Genomic DNA, 15,916 nt, shown 5'->3' with positions numbered 1-15,916 from the left:
ACCCCATCCAGATATGGGTTGAGGTGGGCAGATCGACCGATGGAGTATAGTGATTTATTCCTGGTTGGTCAGCCAGGGTAAATCCCGCCTACGGGCCGCACAACCCTATCATGAGGGGGTAAGTCATGACACACAGATATCCACAGGGGAACATTTTTAGTTACTACTATGTATGTACAGATTTATAGAAACAGGGAATATACCTATGTATAACAGAAGTATTTTGATTAGTAAACTACGATACTGTTATGTTAAGTAACATGGAAAGAGGGGGTGTACTTTATCACTTGTACTTTATTTATATACTCAATTATACATGTTTATTTGAAAACAAATTTTCATGATATAGTAGCTCATTTGCCACATTAGTAATAACATATTTCTTCTTACTGAGCGTTGGCTCATCCCAGTGTTAAAACATTTTTCAAGTGATCCAGGTAGGCAAGCAAACCAGGCTCGCAGATAAAGGGGCTTCAGTAGTGCCCTATCAGAGAGTGAGTATATTTTGGGAGTGTTTTTGTATATCCCAACATGGTTGTGGGTATTTTGGAAAACAGTGATATGTGTATATTTTGGGGAACATGTTAGTACTCTGGTATGGTATTGTATATATTTACATATGGATATGTTTATTCTGCTTCTTGCTGCTTAGGTTTATGATTGGGTTTATCCCAGTCTGGTATCGAAGCATGTTCAATATCATGGTAAAAAAAAAAAATTGAATTAATTAAGCAGGTCGTTACATGAAAATTGTGGGATTTTCATGTTACAATTTTGGGAAAAGGGGACATTGGGTTGCATCTCTGGTTTCGTTGGAAAATCATGGATATATTGTGATATATATTGTGTTATGGAGGTGGTCGTGCCTTGACTTGTTTAAACTGTATTTTTGGAAAATCATTATTTTATATTACCAAATGGGTGTGGAATGTTTTGTTATATGAACATGCATGAGTTGGGATTTTCTGAAATGAGATATAGGAATGGGGTTTCGAATTTTTCAGGTTGTGAAAAAGTGTCCGGCTCTATATCTGAGGGTATGAAATACCACTTGCCAGTGGCAAGAGTGTCCGACTCTATATCCGAGGGTGTAAGCCTTACCAGCTAATCACCGAAAGGTGTGGATCCACCAGTTGTACCGGTACGATGCCATGGGAGCCTGGGGGTACGCCATGTGCCGGGGACGCCGTGTAATGCAGGCTGGCTTCGGGCCGAAGGGTGTGATGACATTAGGTTACTTGATCATGTGTGTGTGTGTGTGATGTGCACTATACTGGAACTGTTTTATGAAAATACTGGAATTGTATTGAACTGTGTATGTTTTATGTCATGACAACACTCATATGCCACACACCGATATAACTTGATTCTTCCTTACTGAGAGGTGTCCTTCCCCTATCATACATACACGTTTTCAAGTCCTTCGAGTAATCAAAACTAGCGTCCTTGTGTTGGGAGCATAGTAGTCGGTGTACTACGGGAAGTACTTGTGTAAGTACTAGAACTATATCGGGTTGTCATTTTGGGGTTTTGGCTGGCACCCGGGTTTATGTTTTGTATTATGGAGCTCATACTCTTTTTGTATAGACTCTGGTATGGTACAATGTATGTATAGAAAGAACATTTTTCGCTGCCTATTTGTCATGTATGTGAATGTGTATAGGGTATATGGGAACCCCACAGGGTTGGACCCTCATTCATTATTATATCATTGGTATTTTGTATGATACAAGGACACGTTAGGTTACTATTCACACCCTGGGTCAGCGGTTTAGGGCGTGACACAGATAACAAAAAAAATTCAAAATTTGAATTCAAATACGAATACATTATACAAATTCAAATTAAAATACAGAAATTCCATATGTTCAGATGACAAAAAAGTATAAAAAAAAAAAATCAAAAGTTGCATCCGACTGTAGTGCATGGCATCGTGCTGATGTTGCGACAGCCGCAAATCCTACAAATTAAGAATTATAAAAAAAAATAGTATACGATTTTTGAACATATATGTATACGTACTGTAAGTATCAATGATTTGATAATAAAATAATCAGACATTCGGACATAGTTAAAAAAATGATACAATTTAAAATAGCTAAGTTTTATAAGTTTAGAAAAATTTTAATAGCATTTTGTCTGTAAATAGGACATTTTCCATAGAGATATACTCCAAACCTGGGTGTTTACAATAAACAGTTCATAATAATCTAACCAGTAATGAATTTTGTGAGTGCACCAGAGTTTCATATAATAAGCATTAAATAATGTAATGTGTTCATGCATCCCACAAACAATCTATATCGGAATATAGTTATATGAAAAAATAGAATGTGATGTTCATGGTTTACATGACTTCCTTAGGATATTTTTGTTTCTTGTCTTTCTTTTTTTGTCCTTTATATACGGATCTTGGAATAATTGTTTGTGTGAAGGGTGGGAGAGCTTTAGGTTTATGAATAGGTTGGCATCTTTAAAGTTGGCATTGAAAAGATGGAATAGGGATTCCTTTGGTGATGTGTACATTTGAAAGTCTAATACCCAAAGGGAGACTTGAGGATATTGATCATGCAAAAGACTTTTGAGCCTCTTGTTTGCACATTTCCATTGAGCTATCTAAGTTTTGATTCCTGAAACATATCAACTTGAAATCATATCAAATTACCTTGATTTGTTATCATCAAAATAAGAGTCGTAAGCCTTGTTAAGCCAGCAGTTCTTAAAATCAATTGTGTGTCTTGAAATTTTAAAATTCAAGAGCTTTATTTTTAAATGGTCTTCTTACCATAGAAGAAATTTGTTAGCCCTTTTGCTGATGACAAAAGGAGGAGAAGTATTTGGAGTAAAACTATCATATAAATTGCATCCTCTTGCCCTTTCATTAATTACAAAATAGAAAATGATAAATATGCTTAATTGAATATTTTTTAAATTAGCTTCAACATAAACTGCATATTAAACTAAACTTATCTCAAATACTCAACTTAGAAATTTCCAAAGTCTTCATGTGTGAATATGAACTTTATTGAATATCATTTTAAATTATGCATTTTGTAAGGGGGGGCCTTGTCAAGCAATCCCAATTTTGCTCATGTGTTTGTCATCATAAAAAAGGGGGAGATTGTTTACTTTTTGAGTTCAATTCCTATTTTGATTATGACAAATCACAACATTTCATTTGTGCGTTTAGTCTTTGAATAAATTTATGATGCAGAAGGCGCAAATGAGGGATGCAAAATGAAAGCCAAGGAGTACCTAATCGAGCACAAATTTTGGCGTATTCCATGGAATATTAAGGAGTTAAGCATTAAGATTTTATTTATTCTTTAAGTTGTAATAGTAATTAGGTTTCAATTTGTGCATGCATAATCATATGATTTGAATTGAAACTCTCACAAAATGACCAAAACCTTAGATTGACCTTAAGGGCATAAACTTTTCATGAAAATATTCTTTTCAAAAACAAGTTTTTTTTTTTTTTTTTCAAAAAACTCCTTCATGTTTCTTCTATCGCATTGATGAGCACATTTCTACGTCAATAACTCCTTACTTAAAAAGAGTCCAACATAAAAGTTGTGAGATTTTCCCTTAACTTTCTATTGATATCAAGTACGTTCAATTTGGAGTTATATATTAAAAGTTATGTACAAAATACTGAAGGGTGTCCGCAGTAGAAAATTTTCCTTCATGTTTCTTTCGTCTCATTGATGAGTAATTTTATTTTATCAAACAAAAACTTTTTATCTTAAAAAGTGTTCAACATGAAGTTGTGGGATTTTCTCTTAACTTTCTGTTGATACCTCGAACGTTCAATTTGAAGTGTTATAGAAAAAGTTATTCCTAAAAAACGAAAGTGTATCTATGCAAAAAGCGCCCCAACGATCGAAAAAAGGCTAGTTTTCAAATTTATTCATATTTTAATACCTCAACAGCCATAAAATGGCTATATCTCCAATTTGCCTATAAATACCAAGTCTATACACTTGGAGAAGACAAGAAAGACACCTGGGAAGCCTTGTAGAAATTTTTTTTCATTCTTATTCATCTTTATACTCTTTTTGAATATCAAAATCTATTTTCTCCTACTCTTTTTTTTTTTTTTAATCTTTTTCGGGAAATTCTTTTGAGTTATACAAGTACGGTTTGAGCATATATTCTCTTCCATATATTTTGCTTGAGAGCCTTCTTACTATGTATTTTTAAAGGTCAATCTTGAAGAAATATTTTTCTCCTACTCTTCATTTTGAAAAATCCTTTGGAGAAAATATTTTGAGTTTTACAAGGTAACTTTGAGCAAATCATTTCACTCTCTCATTTTTTCTTGAAAAATATTTTTAAGAGGAATATCCTTACTCTACCAAGTTTCAAATTTTATAAATCATTTGAGAGTGCATTAAGGTTTTTACATTGTACAACTCAGCTTATTAAGAAGCATTTCATTGTACGAAAAATTAATTCCTTATATCATTTGTATTTACTGTTCATATTGTGAATTGTGGAGAGGTAGCTACACCTCGTGTGGAAGCAGCACATTGTAAAGAGATAGCTATGCCTCGTGTAAGCAACGTATTGTAAAGAGGTAGCTACACATCGTGTAAGTAGCAGATTGTAACGGGAAGCTCCACCCGATCTTAAGGAGCAGATAGTGGAATCCTTGGGTGGTTTGCCCAAGGCGAGGACGTAGGCGGGTTTGCAGAACCGCGTTAAAATTTTCATATTTGCGCTCTCTCTTCTTTCTCTCTTTGTTTTCAAGTAATTATATGCTTATACTTAAATTGTTGTGATTGTTGTATTTATTTTAAATACTTGCATACATTGATATTTGTGGTATTTGAAATTCCTTTGAAAGATCATAGGTTTGTAAAATAATGGTTGTGATTATAATTGGACATACCCGACCTAGGAATATTTTTTAAAATACCCAATTCACCCTTCCCCCTCTTGGGAGCATAACTCTCATTCTCAATACAATCACCTTATATTTGGAGAGGTTTTAAATTTGGATTTGTGTTAAATTTGGAGAAGATGTAATATAAATTGTATTGAATTTTGTCCGAATCTACTGAAATTCAAATCCAAAGATTGAAATCAATGCTCCCAAACATAGTGTTAACATTCTTCAGCTGAGTTTTTATTTTTATTTTTTGAAAAGTAGTTAATTCTTCATGTGTGTGTGTGTGTGTGAGAGAGAGAGAGAGAGATCAAAACACTTCTTTTATTTTTTTTTAGGTTATAAACAACCTCCCTCATATCGTAAATTTTATTAATGATAATGTTTCTTAGGTTTATAAGGGTAATTTTATCTAAAAATAATATTAATATGTAATGTCTATTAGATTAATCCATTATATTTAATAGTCATTTCCTAATGAAACAAGCATTGTGCAACTGTGAAGATAGTTTAGAAGGTGTAAGTGACACTTTTTAAAAAATTGAAGAGGCCATTGTACTTAACAATATAGTTTAGTAGTATAAGTACTTTTTTTTTTCAAAATTTGAATGTTTATTATTTTTTATTTAAAAGTTCAATCTCCATAACAGGAACAAGGTATAAATTTTTATTAAGGTAAGTTATGCTACAACTATACATCAATTTAAGACAGGTGAGATGTGTGTATTCCATCACTTTTAGTACTTTGTAGTTACGAGTAAGAGTTTTATTTCATAAAAAAGTCTGTATTAAATGAAGAAGTTATGTATTCACATAGTTATTTACAAATTTTTCATTTTAATAATTATCTATTATTTAAGATTTTATTTCAAAAGTGAATTTATAAAATAACGTTTTTTTTTTTTTTGTAAGTGATACGAAAAAACAAACTTTATTAAAAATTGTCTACGATTTAAAAAAAAAATATGCTAGAGGAATGTGGAGAATATATATTTCAATTTTTAATATAAATTTACATTATTAAATGAAAATGCAATACAAAATTAAATTGAATTTGTCATCTCAACCTACATTTAGTGTTTGGAATCTATATTCTTGAATTTTATTGGTAGATATGTAACTTATGCTTACTAATATTTACGAGCCATCCAAATATTTATTTTATAAGATAAATTTATAAAAAGGAAAATACTCCACACTAGGAGCCATGACCATGATGGGTAATGGAGGTGAATTTAGTCTTGCAGCTTTTTGAAAAATATCTGTAAACAATGTGATTTTATATAAATTTACGGAAGGGACATATATTTATCACTTAATTTTTTATAGCCCTCCTCTAATATGCTGTCACGTGTCCTCGTGATTGAATTTATGATATGACTGCATTGCTCATCATAGAAATAGAAGAATATTAATTGAAACATTATGAGTAAAAATAAATAAATTTAAAAACTTTCTATCTTATTGAAAATTATAAAAATGAATTTAATAAATAAAATGGTTGATGTAATTGGTTGAGTTCGGAAGCAGAGAGTGCACTTGGAAGAAGAAGAAGACGAAGAAGAGGAAAAATGCCGAGCAGCAGGTTTTCTGGTTCGCTGTCGTCTCCGAAGGTGGATGTTTTCGTCGACATGGGCAATCCCTTCCTCAATCACACCGTCGATGGCTTCTTGAAGATCGGAACTGTACATTCTTCACTTCATTTCGATCTATTCCCTCGACCATTTGATCAATTTTTCGGATCGCTTCTTCCTTCTAATGTCATTGACACCGCACCTTTTGTTATTTATCTCAGGTCGCCGCCACTAGAGCCGCCGCTGAGGAATCTTATTACATCCTTAAGAGAGGTGTGTCCTTTCTTATCCTGGCCTCGATCGATTTTCTTTTTCTTAACGTAATTCTCCGTTTGGTTGCTCAGAAAATGATGAGAGATAATTGATGAAATCCAAGATTTGTTATTTGATGTTGTTTCAAATTATGAAAATAAATCTTGCGTCGTTCATGTCAAGTGGTAGCACTATCTTTGTTCAGTGAAAGTCTCTGCTTTCTCTAGTCCCAAGTGGTTATCTTCTCTTGGCAACCAAGTGGGACATTTGATGATTCTGACTCACTTTTAATGTTGCTTTTTATATGAAATGAGGAAGTGATTCTTAAGTGCTCGTTTAACATGCTTTTTTGCAGGGAATTTTTCACAAGAGAAACTTGAGCATTCGGTGAGATTTCTTCATTTCGATTATCGTGTTTATTAATTGAAGCTACATATGAAATTTCGTACTTTCTGTCCGCTCTATATATAGATTTGTCTATTGTTGGAGAAGGAAGTTGCCTTCGTGGGTTTAGGAGCGATCCCTGCTAGTGAGTATTTGGTTGAAGACCCACCTTGTTATAGCTGGGAGCACAGATTTGATGTGTTGGATTTAGATTTTTATAAAATTGGACAAAATTCAATATAATATTGAACAGCAGTTTATTCAAATTCACACAAATAAAAACCTAAGATTCCAACCCAAGTTCCTAAATACAGGATGGCCATTTTTACCACTTTCTGAGAGATTGCATTCGGTTGTCTGGTACACAATTGCATTATCTTTTAGATTGGAACTTTAGAAGGCATGTTTTGATGTTGAACTACCCTTATTCGTGCATCCTTAATTTACACACGCTTTGACATCAAAATGGGCCTTCCAATCTAAAAGATTATGTAATTATGGAGGTACGTATACTTTTTCTATTGTTCTTTTATTAAGTTTACTCTTTCAACTGTTGAAGGCCCTATTTTCTCACTTATCGTTCTTTTTCTATTGTTCTTTTATTAAGTTTACTCTTTCAACTGTTGAAGGCCCTATTTTCCCACTTATCGTTTCTTTGGCTAAATAATGTCCAACTATATGTGGTTGCTAATTGCAATCATTTAGTGATATTGTAGTTCTGGAAAATAAAACAAAACCTTCCCCCACTCCCCGGGGCCCTCTCTCTCTCTCTCTCTCTCTCTCTCTCTCTCTCTCTCTCTCTCTCATTTTATTCAACCATGAATAGATTTGCTGGTCATTTGTTTCAATGTACTTCTGTTGCATATGGTATATTCATGCTGGTGGTAAATTTTATGCAGTATTATTAGTCTCTGCATCAATTATTGTACTTGCCTTTTTTCTCTAGAGAATGGGGAATTACAAAATAAATTGCCGTGATGTCTATAATTCAGACACCATTGCCTAAATTTTTCAATCAATAGCTTGACTGTATCCTTATATTTGATCTCCTTCATTACCATTACTAACTTTTTCTGAATTGTGCTCTTCTTGGACTTAAAGAGTACATAGTCAACTAAAATCAACTTAGATGTTTACAATTCTATGCTTTTGTTTTCTAATACACATAAAACTCTTTGGGGTTTCTATTTGGCCAGTGGTTCTGTTGATGAGAATACTCCAGTCACTTTCAAGATGACTATCCTATCTTTCTGACTCCTAGTTAAAATCCATATTTTACCCTGATCTGTAGTCATACATCCTTTCCCAAAATTTTTAGCAGTGGCAGGAAGATCATGACCAGTGCAATCTCCATATATTAGCCAATTGCTGATTTTACAATCCTTGTGGACCAAGTGGTAAGCTTCTGCAAATATGGTGCTGGGGTCTGCCAGGCAATATTAGCTGCTTCTTCTACTTCCATTCTTTCTTAGCTTCCTTGTCATACATCTAAATAGTATTGCTTGGAATGGCAGCTTCTTCTTATTGCTTTTAAGTTCACTAGCCTGTTGCTTAATGGATTATGTTCAACTCAAAATTGAAAGCTAAAAGAGATTAAGAATCCGGGGTGGAAGGCGATTTTATTTATTTTTCTTATCATTCATTTTGAAGCAATAGATGAATATAATCTATTGTCATCATCCTACTAATTAGAAGTTGCTATTATTGTAGTTGAAGAAGATGTGCAAAGAAGGTGCATATTGGGGTAAGTATGGAGTCATAGTGCATATGGTAGCTTCTGGGAACCTGTTCTGCATAAGTGCAATTCTTGTAATTATTTATTTATTGTTTTGGGCATGAATGTTTTTTTCTCTGGACTGTAGTAATAATTCCTTTCATTGCACTGGCAGGAACTGTAGCTGGAGTTTATGTTGGAATGGAGTATGGAGTGGAAAGGATTCGAGGTACCAGAGATTGGGTAAGTTTTGCTGTAGATTGGTTTGTTACATAGCTATACCTCCTTCAAAGTTTAAACTTTAATATTACCTACTTAGCTAAAGCACCGGGGAGGCCACGGGTTAAAATGGCACTTCTCTTACTCTGTTTTTTTCCTGCTTTCCATAGTTTGCATATATATTGCTGGCTTCTGCCATCTTGAGCTGCATTCAAACTATAAAGAACCTAAAAAGTTTATCAGAGGAATGAATGTGAATAACTACCGTAGCATTTTATTTCAGTATAAGAGATTACCTTTTCTACAAACAAATTTGGTGTCTCCTCCTTACTTTCACTTGGACTTGGTGCCACCTTACAGGAAATAAGCTGGATTTGATTGTCTTATTCTTGCATTATGCATTCTTTCGGCAATGGAAAATACATCCTACTCTTAAAAGAACCAAATAACGGGCATATTATTTTGTGGGACTAGTTCTTGCAGAAGGGGCTGTAAGTTGTAGCAGTTTACTTTATCATAATCTGTTCTTTTTGCATAATAAAATGAGGAGGTTTAATCATGGCCTGAAGTTAAGCTTATCAGAACATTATGAAAGTGAATTTTTCTCATCTTTTTTCATTGGCTGACTTTGTGAATTGTCTGAAGCATCAAAATCAACCCCTGATTGCCCTCAGTAATGGTGTTTTTAGATGAGGAGTTCATTTCAATTTCAATTTCAATTTTCAGTTGATAATGCTGCCTCCACTCATTTTCTTTGAATATTTTTCAGAAGAATGCTATGGTTGGGGGTGCATTGGCTGGAGCTTTGATATCTGTTGCCAGCAACAACAAAAGAGACAGGATTGCAGTAGATGCCATCACAGGGGGTGCTGTGGCAACTGCAGCAGAGTTCCTCAACTACCTCACCTGAGTAAACTGGAACTCAATATTCTTGAGTTCTTCAGACTGCAACAAAGAACTATTTAGTGCATATTTTATCATTTCCTTTGAAATTTGTTAGTTTGGAAGAGTGAACCCTATATGTTAATACACTCACTTCATGCTATGCAAATTGCTCTTCAAGTATTTGTTGGGATCTTTTTGTGTGCTTTTAAGTTTTATTTCTATGGAACGCCTGTTCATAGGCTGATCAGTATTCAGCTAAAAAAGAGGGGGGGGGAGGGGGGGGGGTGGTGTGGGTGGGGGTTAATCTAGTTCAATTAACTTTGTTGATTTGGATGATTCAGCAGAAATTTTTGATAATGAGTTTAAAGGGCCTTAAATACCCGTGGCACTTTAGTCGAGTTGTTAAAAAGTTTTTTGGGTCGTAAAATTCCAAGGCCAATTTTTCAGTTAATGACCAAATTTACCAATCAAAATTTTTGTTAGAAAACTATTCATTATTATTGGTTCAGTTTAGTTACATATAATTATCTACTGAAATTTTCTATAATTTGGAAGTTAAGCTGAATTAATTGTACTAACAGAACACTCAGAACTACCGATTTCAGGCAGTTTTCAGTTGAAAATAATTTGGTAATACAAAATTTATTTTTTTCTAACATTCTACAACTTGGTTGATAAGTAACATTCTTTGAACTAGGAATTGATTTTAAACCTAACATATCTTTTGGAGGAGATTAATTGCTAGTATTACTTGAAATTGATTTTGGGTGAATGATGATTTTCCAACTAACTTGTTGCATGTTTGCATTAGAGTCGAATTTTATACTATTAATTCATTTCTCTGAGTTCTCTCCATGGTTGTCCTAAATGGTCCAAGAGTGTTTCTCTATTTTTCGCCCATCATGCTGTTTATAAAAACACAAAGTCTTGGTTTCCTGAGTTTGCAACAAATAAGATGCCAGAAGTGGTGATTAAGTATCTGATTGAGATTATAAATATGGTTCATTTACTTCATAGATGCCTAATTCCAAAGTTATGTTTGTGCATTTTCTTATCAACTGATTAACTGAAGATTAGTTTCTAGTAAGGAATGAAAAGAGATGGTAAAAAGCTGGAGTTAAATTCAGAACTCAAAATATGTGCTTAGATTATAGATATTGTTTTGGACGGAGGGTCCAGAACTTAGTAAGAGCCTCTGGCACCTCAGGTTTCTATTTTTTTACCAGGATACTGAAATGTGGCACTGAGAAGGAAAGGATTTGTAGAGATATTGAGAACCTCATGAAGGAGCAGTTCAAAGATAACTGTAATGTGAAGTCAAAAGCTAAAATTAGAATACAAAAAAATGCAGTAAGGTTTAGTGTTTAATTATTTATTTATTTAAATTTCAACTTAGCCACTAAAATTGTCTCTTCCCCCCCCCCCCCCCCCTCTCTTTCATGCTGTGTCATTTTCATAGTATTACTGATATTCTATCAAAGAAAATTAAAATCAGCACCAATTAAAATTCGAAACTTAACTTGAAATGTGACCAAATCTGTAATAAGAAAATACTACTTGATGACAATTTTATGTTGCATATCTATCATAAAAGTTGCATGTTAAGAGCTTAACTTTATCTAAATCTTCTTTCGAGAAATTCTGGATGTAGAAAGTTCTGAAAACCAGGCATTTTCAGAAACAAAGAACAGTACATGGAATTTATTTTTCATTTCAATTTCATTTAGCAAATCACCGGCAAAAAGACAACACTGACTAGAGCATAATTTCTACTCTGCGACTAAGTGATGCACATGAACAATGATCAAATTTCCTAAAAAATTTGCGGTATGATCCTCCCAGATTTCCTTCATTTTATTTTCTTTGAATTGCCACAACAATTCAAGTGCTTTATATGTATTGATAATAATCAATGATGTATTTCTTACAATCATATAACAACAGCAATCAAGTCTGAAGCTGCTCTGCAAGTTTCATCAGACTATAGGTTTCTGCATCTGGCCTGGCTCCTGCAAGTATCATTCTTCTCAAAAGACTTGGTTCATAAATTTTGGCCTTCACATAAGCCTTAATCAAGGTATTGTACACAAAAGTATACCTTGTATACCTTGCACTGTCCAGTTCTTCAAACAACTTTTCAGCATTCTCTACATCACCCTTCTCTGCAAAAATCTGAACTATCAAAAGAGTCGTCTCCAACCAGGGGGTCGATTTCCTAACCCTGGTGCTGGTCCTTAGATTTGCACCCAACTCTAGAGTTTTCAAAGATTCTTCCACCAGATTCGCTTTCAAGCAACCCAGAGCAAGATGTCGATAAGTTATGGCATTTGGTTTGCATCCACTTTCCTTCATTTTCCGATAAAGCTTAGAAGCCTTACTAATGAAACCATGTTTACAATAAACAGATATTATTGAGTTGAACTGCTCTGTTGATTTCAATCCCTTTTCTGACTTCAGTTCTGAAAGAAGCTCTTCTGCCCGACTTATCTCTCCAATCCTACCAAATGCTTCAATTGCAAGCATGTAACTCTTGGACCTCGCATGGGGAAGTTCTGTCACACTACTCCACGTCCGTTCTAGCTCCTTCCTCTTCTCCAAATATCCATACAATATAATTAGGACATCTAGAGTTGACCAGTTTTTCCCTGTCGCAGACTTCTCCACGGCTTCAACATAAGCCTCAGATGCTGTATACAACCTCGCCACAGCATGTGCGGTGGCCAATATGCAGTATGATATTTCATTTGGCTCGACGTTTGCTCTCTTCATGTCACTATAGACCCTGACCAATCCTCCAATGTTGTGTTCATTAGCTTCTATTTTCATGAGAATGTTGTAAGTTGAGACATGGGGGGACACTCTATCAGCCTTCATTTGAGTCAGGATTTTTGGGATGGATTTCTTGCGGCTAGGGGAAGAATGGAGTATTATGAGGCGGTTGAAAATCAAGTGCGAGATAGGATGGCCTAGTTCCCTCATCTTCTTCATGTATGCTTGCGAAAGCCTTATAACCCCTTTCTCCAGGCAGGCAATGACAAGATTATTGTAGAGCAACTCATTCTGGAACTCAGGAGGGACATGAGAAAAGAGCCTCTCGCCTTGTTCTATCCCATGAAGCTTAGTTGTGAATTCAAGTAGATAGGAGTAGTCCAGCTCCTTTGGCTTGTAGGGCCTCTCCCTGATCACCCATTCCATGACCTGCCAGCCAAAAAGGCGCGCACACAGAGTCATTCAAAATCAGCTTAAGTTTTTGCTCCATTCTCCTGCCTTAGGCAAGTGATCCAATCTGAAGGAAACATGTAACTTACTCCAAATGTAGATGGTACTATACTACTATTATCTCAAGAAAGCCAACTCGTGCCATCTCGGAAACTACCAAAGTACAGGGGACTACCAAATTCAAGAAAATGTTCTGCATTTTCCTTACTTGCAAATGCAAATTAATACCAAAGATCAGAAAAATACTATTTTAATGCCATTTTTTTATTATAATCTCCCCAATTTTAACTGAACAATCTTCTATGGGTATTGAGTAAACTCATGCGCAGGCTGTGCTTAATACAAACATTTAAGCAAACACATGTTATGCATGATCTTTTTCCCAACAGAGAGAGAGAGAGAACCTGCATGGCGCGTTTGTTCATGTGGAGCTTTCTCAAACGGTTAATGGCGTGAAAAATGAGGCCTCTGTGAACAGGGAAGCCGTCACCCATCCAGCTCTGGAAAGCAGACCCAACAGATTCTCCCCTCGGGAGCTGCTCAATCCTCCGAGACAAGCACTGCTCGGGTTCTTCTTGCTTCGGTTCCACACTTTGCAACTCCGGCAAGTTAACCGGCGGCGCCTGGGAGCAAAATAAGAAGGCGGAGAAACCAGAAGGTGTTCGGTTGACAAGAGAGGAAAAAACAGTGGACGTTCGACGTCGTATGGCTTGAAAGAGTGTCCTTTCCCACACAAGGCCCGCAGCTCGCATTGCTTTCCTGACGCACGCAACTCCCACTCCCAGAGCGGGTTCTGGGTCATGAGTTACGTTTTTCCCTTATATTTTTACTTCGTGGTTTAGATTTATTTATAATAGGAAAAATTAAGGTAAACTCCTAGTTTGATTTAATTAAAAATTACTTACGAGATCTTAAATTTAAATTTATATAAAATATATTAAAATTTGTTCAAATCAAGATTGGGGACCTATACTTTCCAACACGATAGTAATTTTATTATGATCACAAAGTCATTTTTTGATTTTTCAAATTATGAAAAGCTATAATGAGGTTAGTTTTTTTACGGAATTCAATACATTAGATAAAAAAAATATTTTTATAAATAAGAATGCCGAATGAAATACAATACAATTTTGTATCACATTTTATCCTAATCCATATAAAATTAAATTCAAAATCCCAAATTCATGTTTTGAAATATTAGATAAAAGAGTATTCATATAATACTAATAAAAATATATAAAGGTAGTGTCTTTAAACTGCCGAGAATGTAGGAGTTCCATTTTAATTGTGGATTACATACAAACATATATAATATTCACAAATGGATATAGATCCAAGGGCTGAGAGGGTTGGTTGTCCATAATCCTTCATTCTTTTATCAATATTAATATATTTAAATTAAATTTTACCTTTCAAAAGAATCATTTAAATTATTATTTTTTTATATCATATTACTATTTTCTTACTTGATATTTAAGAGCATGAATTTAAAACTTTGGATTTGATTTTATTTGATTGAATACAACATAGTATAAAATTATCTTGTACTTCATTCAAATCTATTTAAGGGTATTCTTTTCTATAATGATGGCTTTTGCATCTAATATAATGATCTTCAGGAATCATTCTCGTGGAGCAGCATGAAGAGGGAGATAGTAGAATTTGTAGGGTAATGTTTGACGTGCCGACAGGTAAAGGCTGAGCACTAGAGACCGGTAGGACAATTGCAACCACTTCCTATTCTCGTGTGAAAGTGGGATCATATATCAATGGATTTCATCACGGGATTACTGCCAGCACAGCAGAGACAAGACACTATCTGGGTAGTCATTGATAGACTGACGAAGACTGTCCACTTTCTTCCCATCCGAGTTAACTACTCCATGGATAGATTGATAGAGTTGTATGTTCGGGAGATAGTTAGACTTCACGGTGTTCCTGTGTCCATAGTATCAAATCGAGACCCACGGTTCACATTCTGTTTCTGGAGGATTTTGCAAGGAGCCATGGGTTCTTAGTTATCCTTCAGCATGGCGTTTCATCCTCAGTCAGATGGGTAGACGGAGAAGGTGATACAGATTGTAGAGGACATGTTGCGAGTTCGCGTGCTAGACTTCAGAGGCAGCTAGGTACAATATATGCCACTAATTGAGTTTTCTTACAATAAGAACTTTCAGACCAGCATCAGGATGACACCATACGATGCATTGTATCGCAAGAGCTGCCGATCCCCATTATATTGGGATGAGATAGGGGAGAGACAGTTATTGGGACCAAAGCTAATTCAGCAGACTCAAGATAAATTCAGACTCATTAGAGATAGGATCAGTGTAGCACAGAGCTGGCAGAAAAGTTATGTTGATACTCGCTGATGAGAGTTAGAGTTTGATACAGGGGATCATGTATTCCTGAATGTAACACCATTGAAGGGGATTATAAGATTTGGGAGGAATGGTAAGTTGAGCCTTAGGTATATTGGGTCATTTGAGATTCTTGAGCGAGTGAGTCTAGTTGCCTACAAGCTGACTTTACCACCTGCTTTATCTAGAATACATGATGTATTTCACGTTTTGATGTTGAGGAAATGCATCTTGAACCCCTCCCATGTAATTAGTTATGAAGCACTGGAGTTGGGTGATACCTTGACTTATGAGGAAGTGTTAGTATAGATTTTTTACTAGAAGGAACAGAAGTTACACACGAAGAAGATTTCACTGGTAAAAGTGTTATGGCGCAATCATGCTGTTGAGGAGGTTTCTTGGGAATTAGAGGACC

General features: G+C 35.0%; 2 protein-coding genes across 2 annotated transcripts; one reads left to right on the top strand and one right to left on the bottom strand.

Annotated features, from left to right (window-relative positions):
* Positions 1 to 6,285: 6,285 nt before the first annotated feature.
* Positions 6,286 to 10,109, top strand: LOC131159216 (outer envelope pore protein 16, chloroplastic-like). The gene is made up of 6 exons (XM_058113942.1): positions 6,286 to 6,576; positions 6,687 to 6,738; positions 7,073 to 7,104; positions 8,812 to 8,845; positions 8,991 to 9,058; positions 9,804 to 10,109. The coding sequence occupies exons 1-6, from the start codon at positions 6,463 to 6,465 to the stop codon at positions 9,942 to 9,944; spliced, it is 441 nt and encodes a 146-aa protein (XP_057969925.1). The 5' UTR covers positions 6,286 to 6,462; the 3' UTR covers positions 9,945 to 10,109.
* Positions 10,110 to 11,735: 1,626 nt separating this feature from the next.
* On the bottom strand, positions 11,736 to 13,952 carry LOC131159770 (pentatricopeptide repeat-containing protein At1g07590, mitochondrial). Its single transcript, XM_058114933.1, has 2 exons — positions 13,543 to 13,952; positions 11,736 to 13,117 (listed from the first exon to the last, which is right to left on the bottom strand). The coding sequence occupies exons 1-2, from the start codon at positions 13,888 to 13,890 to the stop codon at positions 11,867 to 11,869; spliced, it is 1,599 nt and encodes a 532-aa protein (XP_057970916.1). The 5' UTR covers positions 13,891 to 13,952; the 3' UTR covers positions 11,736 to 11,866.
* Positions 13,953 to 15,916: the final 1,964 nt, after the last annotated feature.

This window comes from Malania oleifera, chromosome 7 (genome assembly GCF_029873635.1).
Source record: "Malania oleifera isolate guangnan ecotype guangnan chromosome 7, ASM2987363v1, whole genome shotgun sequence".
NCBI lineage: Eukaryota > Viridiplantae > Streptophyta > Magnoliopsida > Santalales > Ximeniaceae > Malania > Malania oleifera.
The sequence above is the reverse complement of the archived record's forward strand: the minus strand, read 5'-3'. Positions and strand labels throughout refer to the sequence as shown.

What these genes read in the sequence shown, in the direction of transcription:
- LOC131159770 (XM_058114933.1), bottom strand. Translation starts at nt 13,890, where the DNA reads ATGCGAGCTGCGGGCCTTGTGTGGGAAAGGACACTCTTTCAAGCCATA. An exon ending in TGAACAAACGCGCCATGCAG is followed by an intron (nt 13,118 to 13,542) that starts GTTCTCTCTCTC and finishes TTTGGCTGGCAG; the next exon opens with GTCATGGAATGGGTGATCAG.
- LOC131159216 (XM_058113942.1), top strand. Translation starts at nt 6,463, where the DNA reads ATGCCGAGCAGCAGGTTTTCTGGTTCGCTGTCGTCTCCGAAGGTGGAT. An exon ending in GCTTCTTGAAGATCGGAACT is followed by an intron (nt 6,577 to 6,686) that starts GTACATTCTTCA and finishes TATTTATCTCAG; the next exon opens with GTCGCCGCCACTAGAGCCGC. An exon ending in TTCGAGGTACCAGAGATTGG is followed by an intron (nt 9,059 to 9,803) that starts GTAAGTTTTGCT and finishes AATATTTTTCAG; the next exon opens with AAGAATGCTATGGTTGGGGG.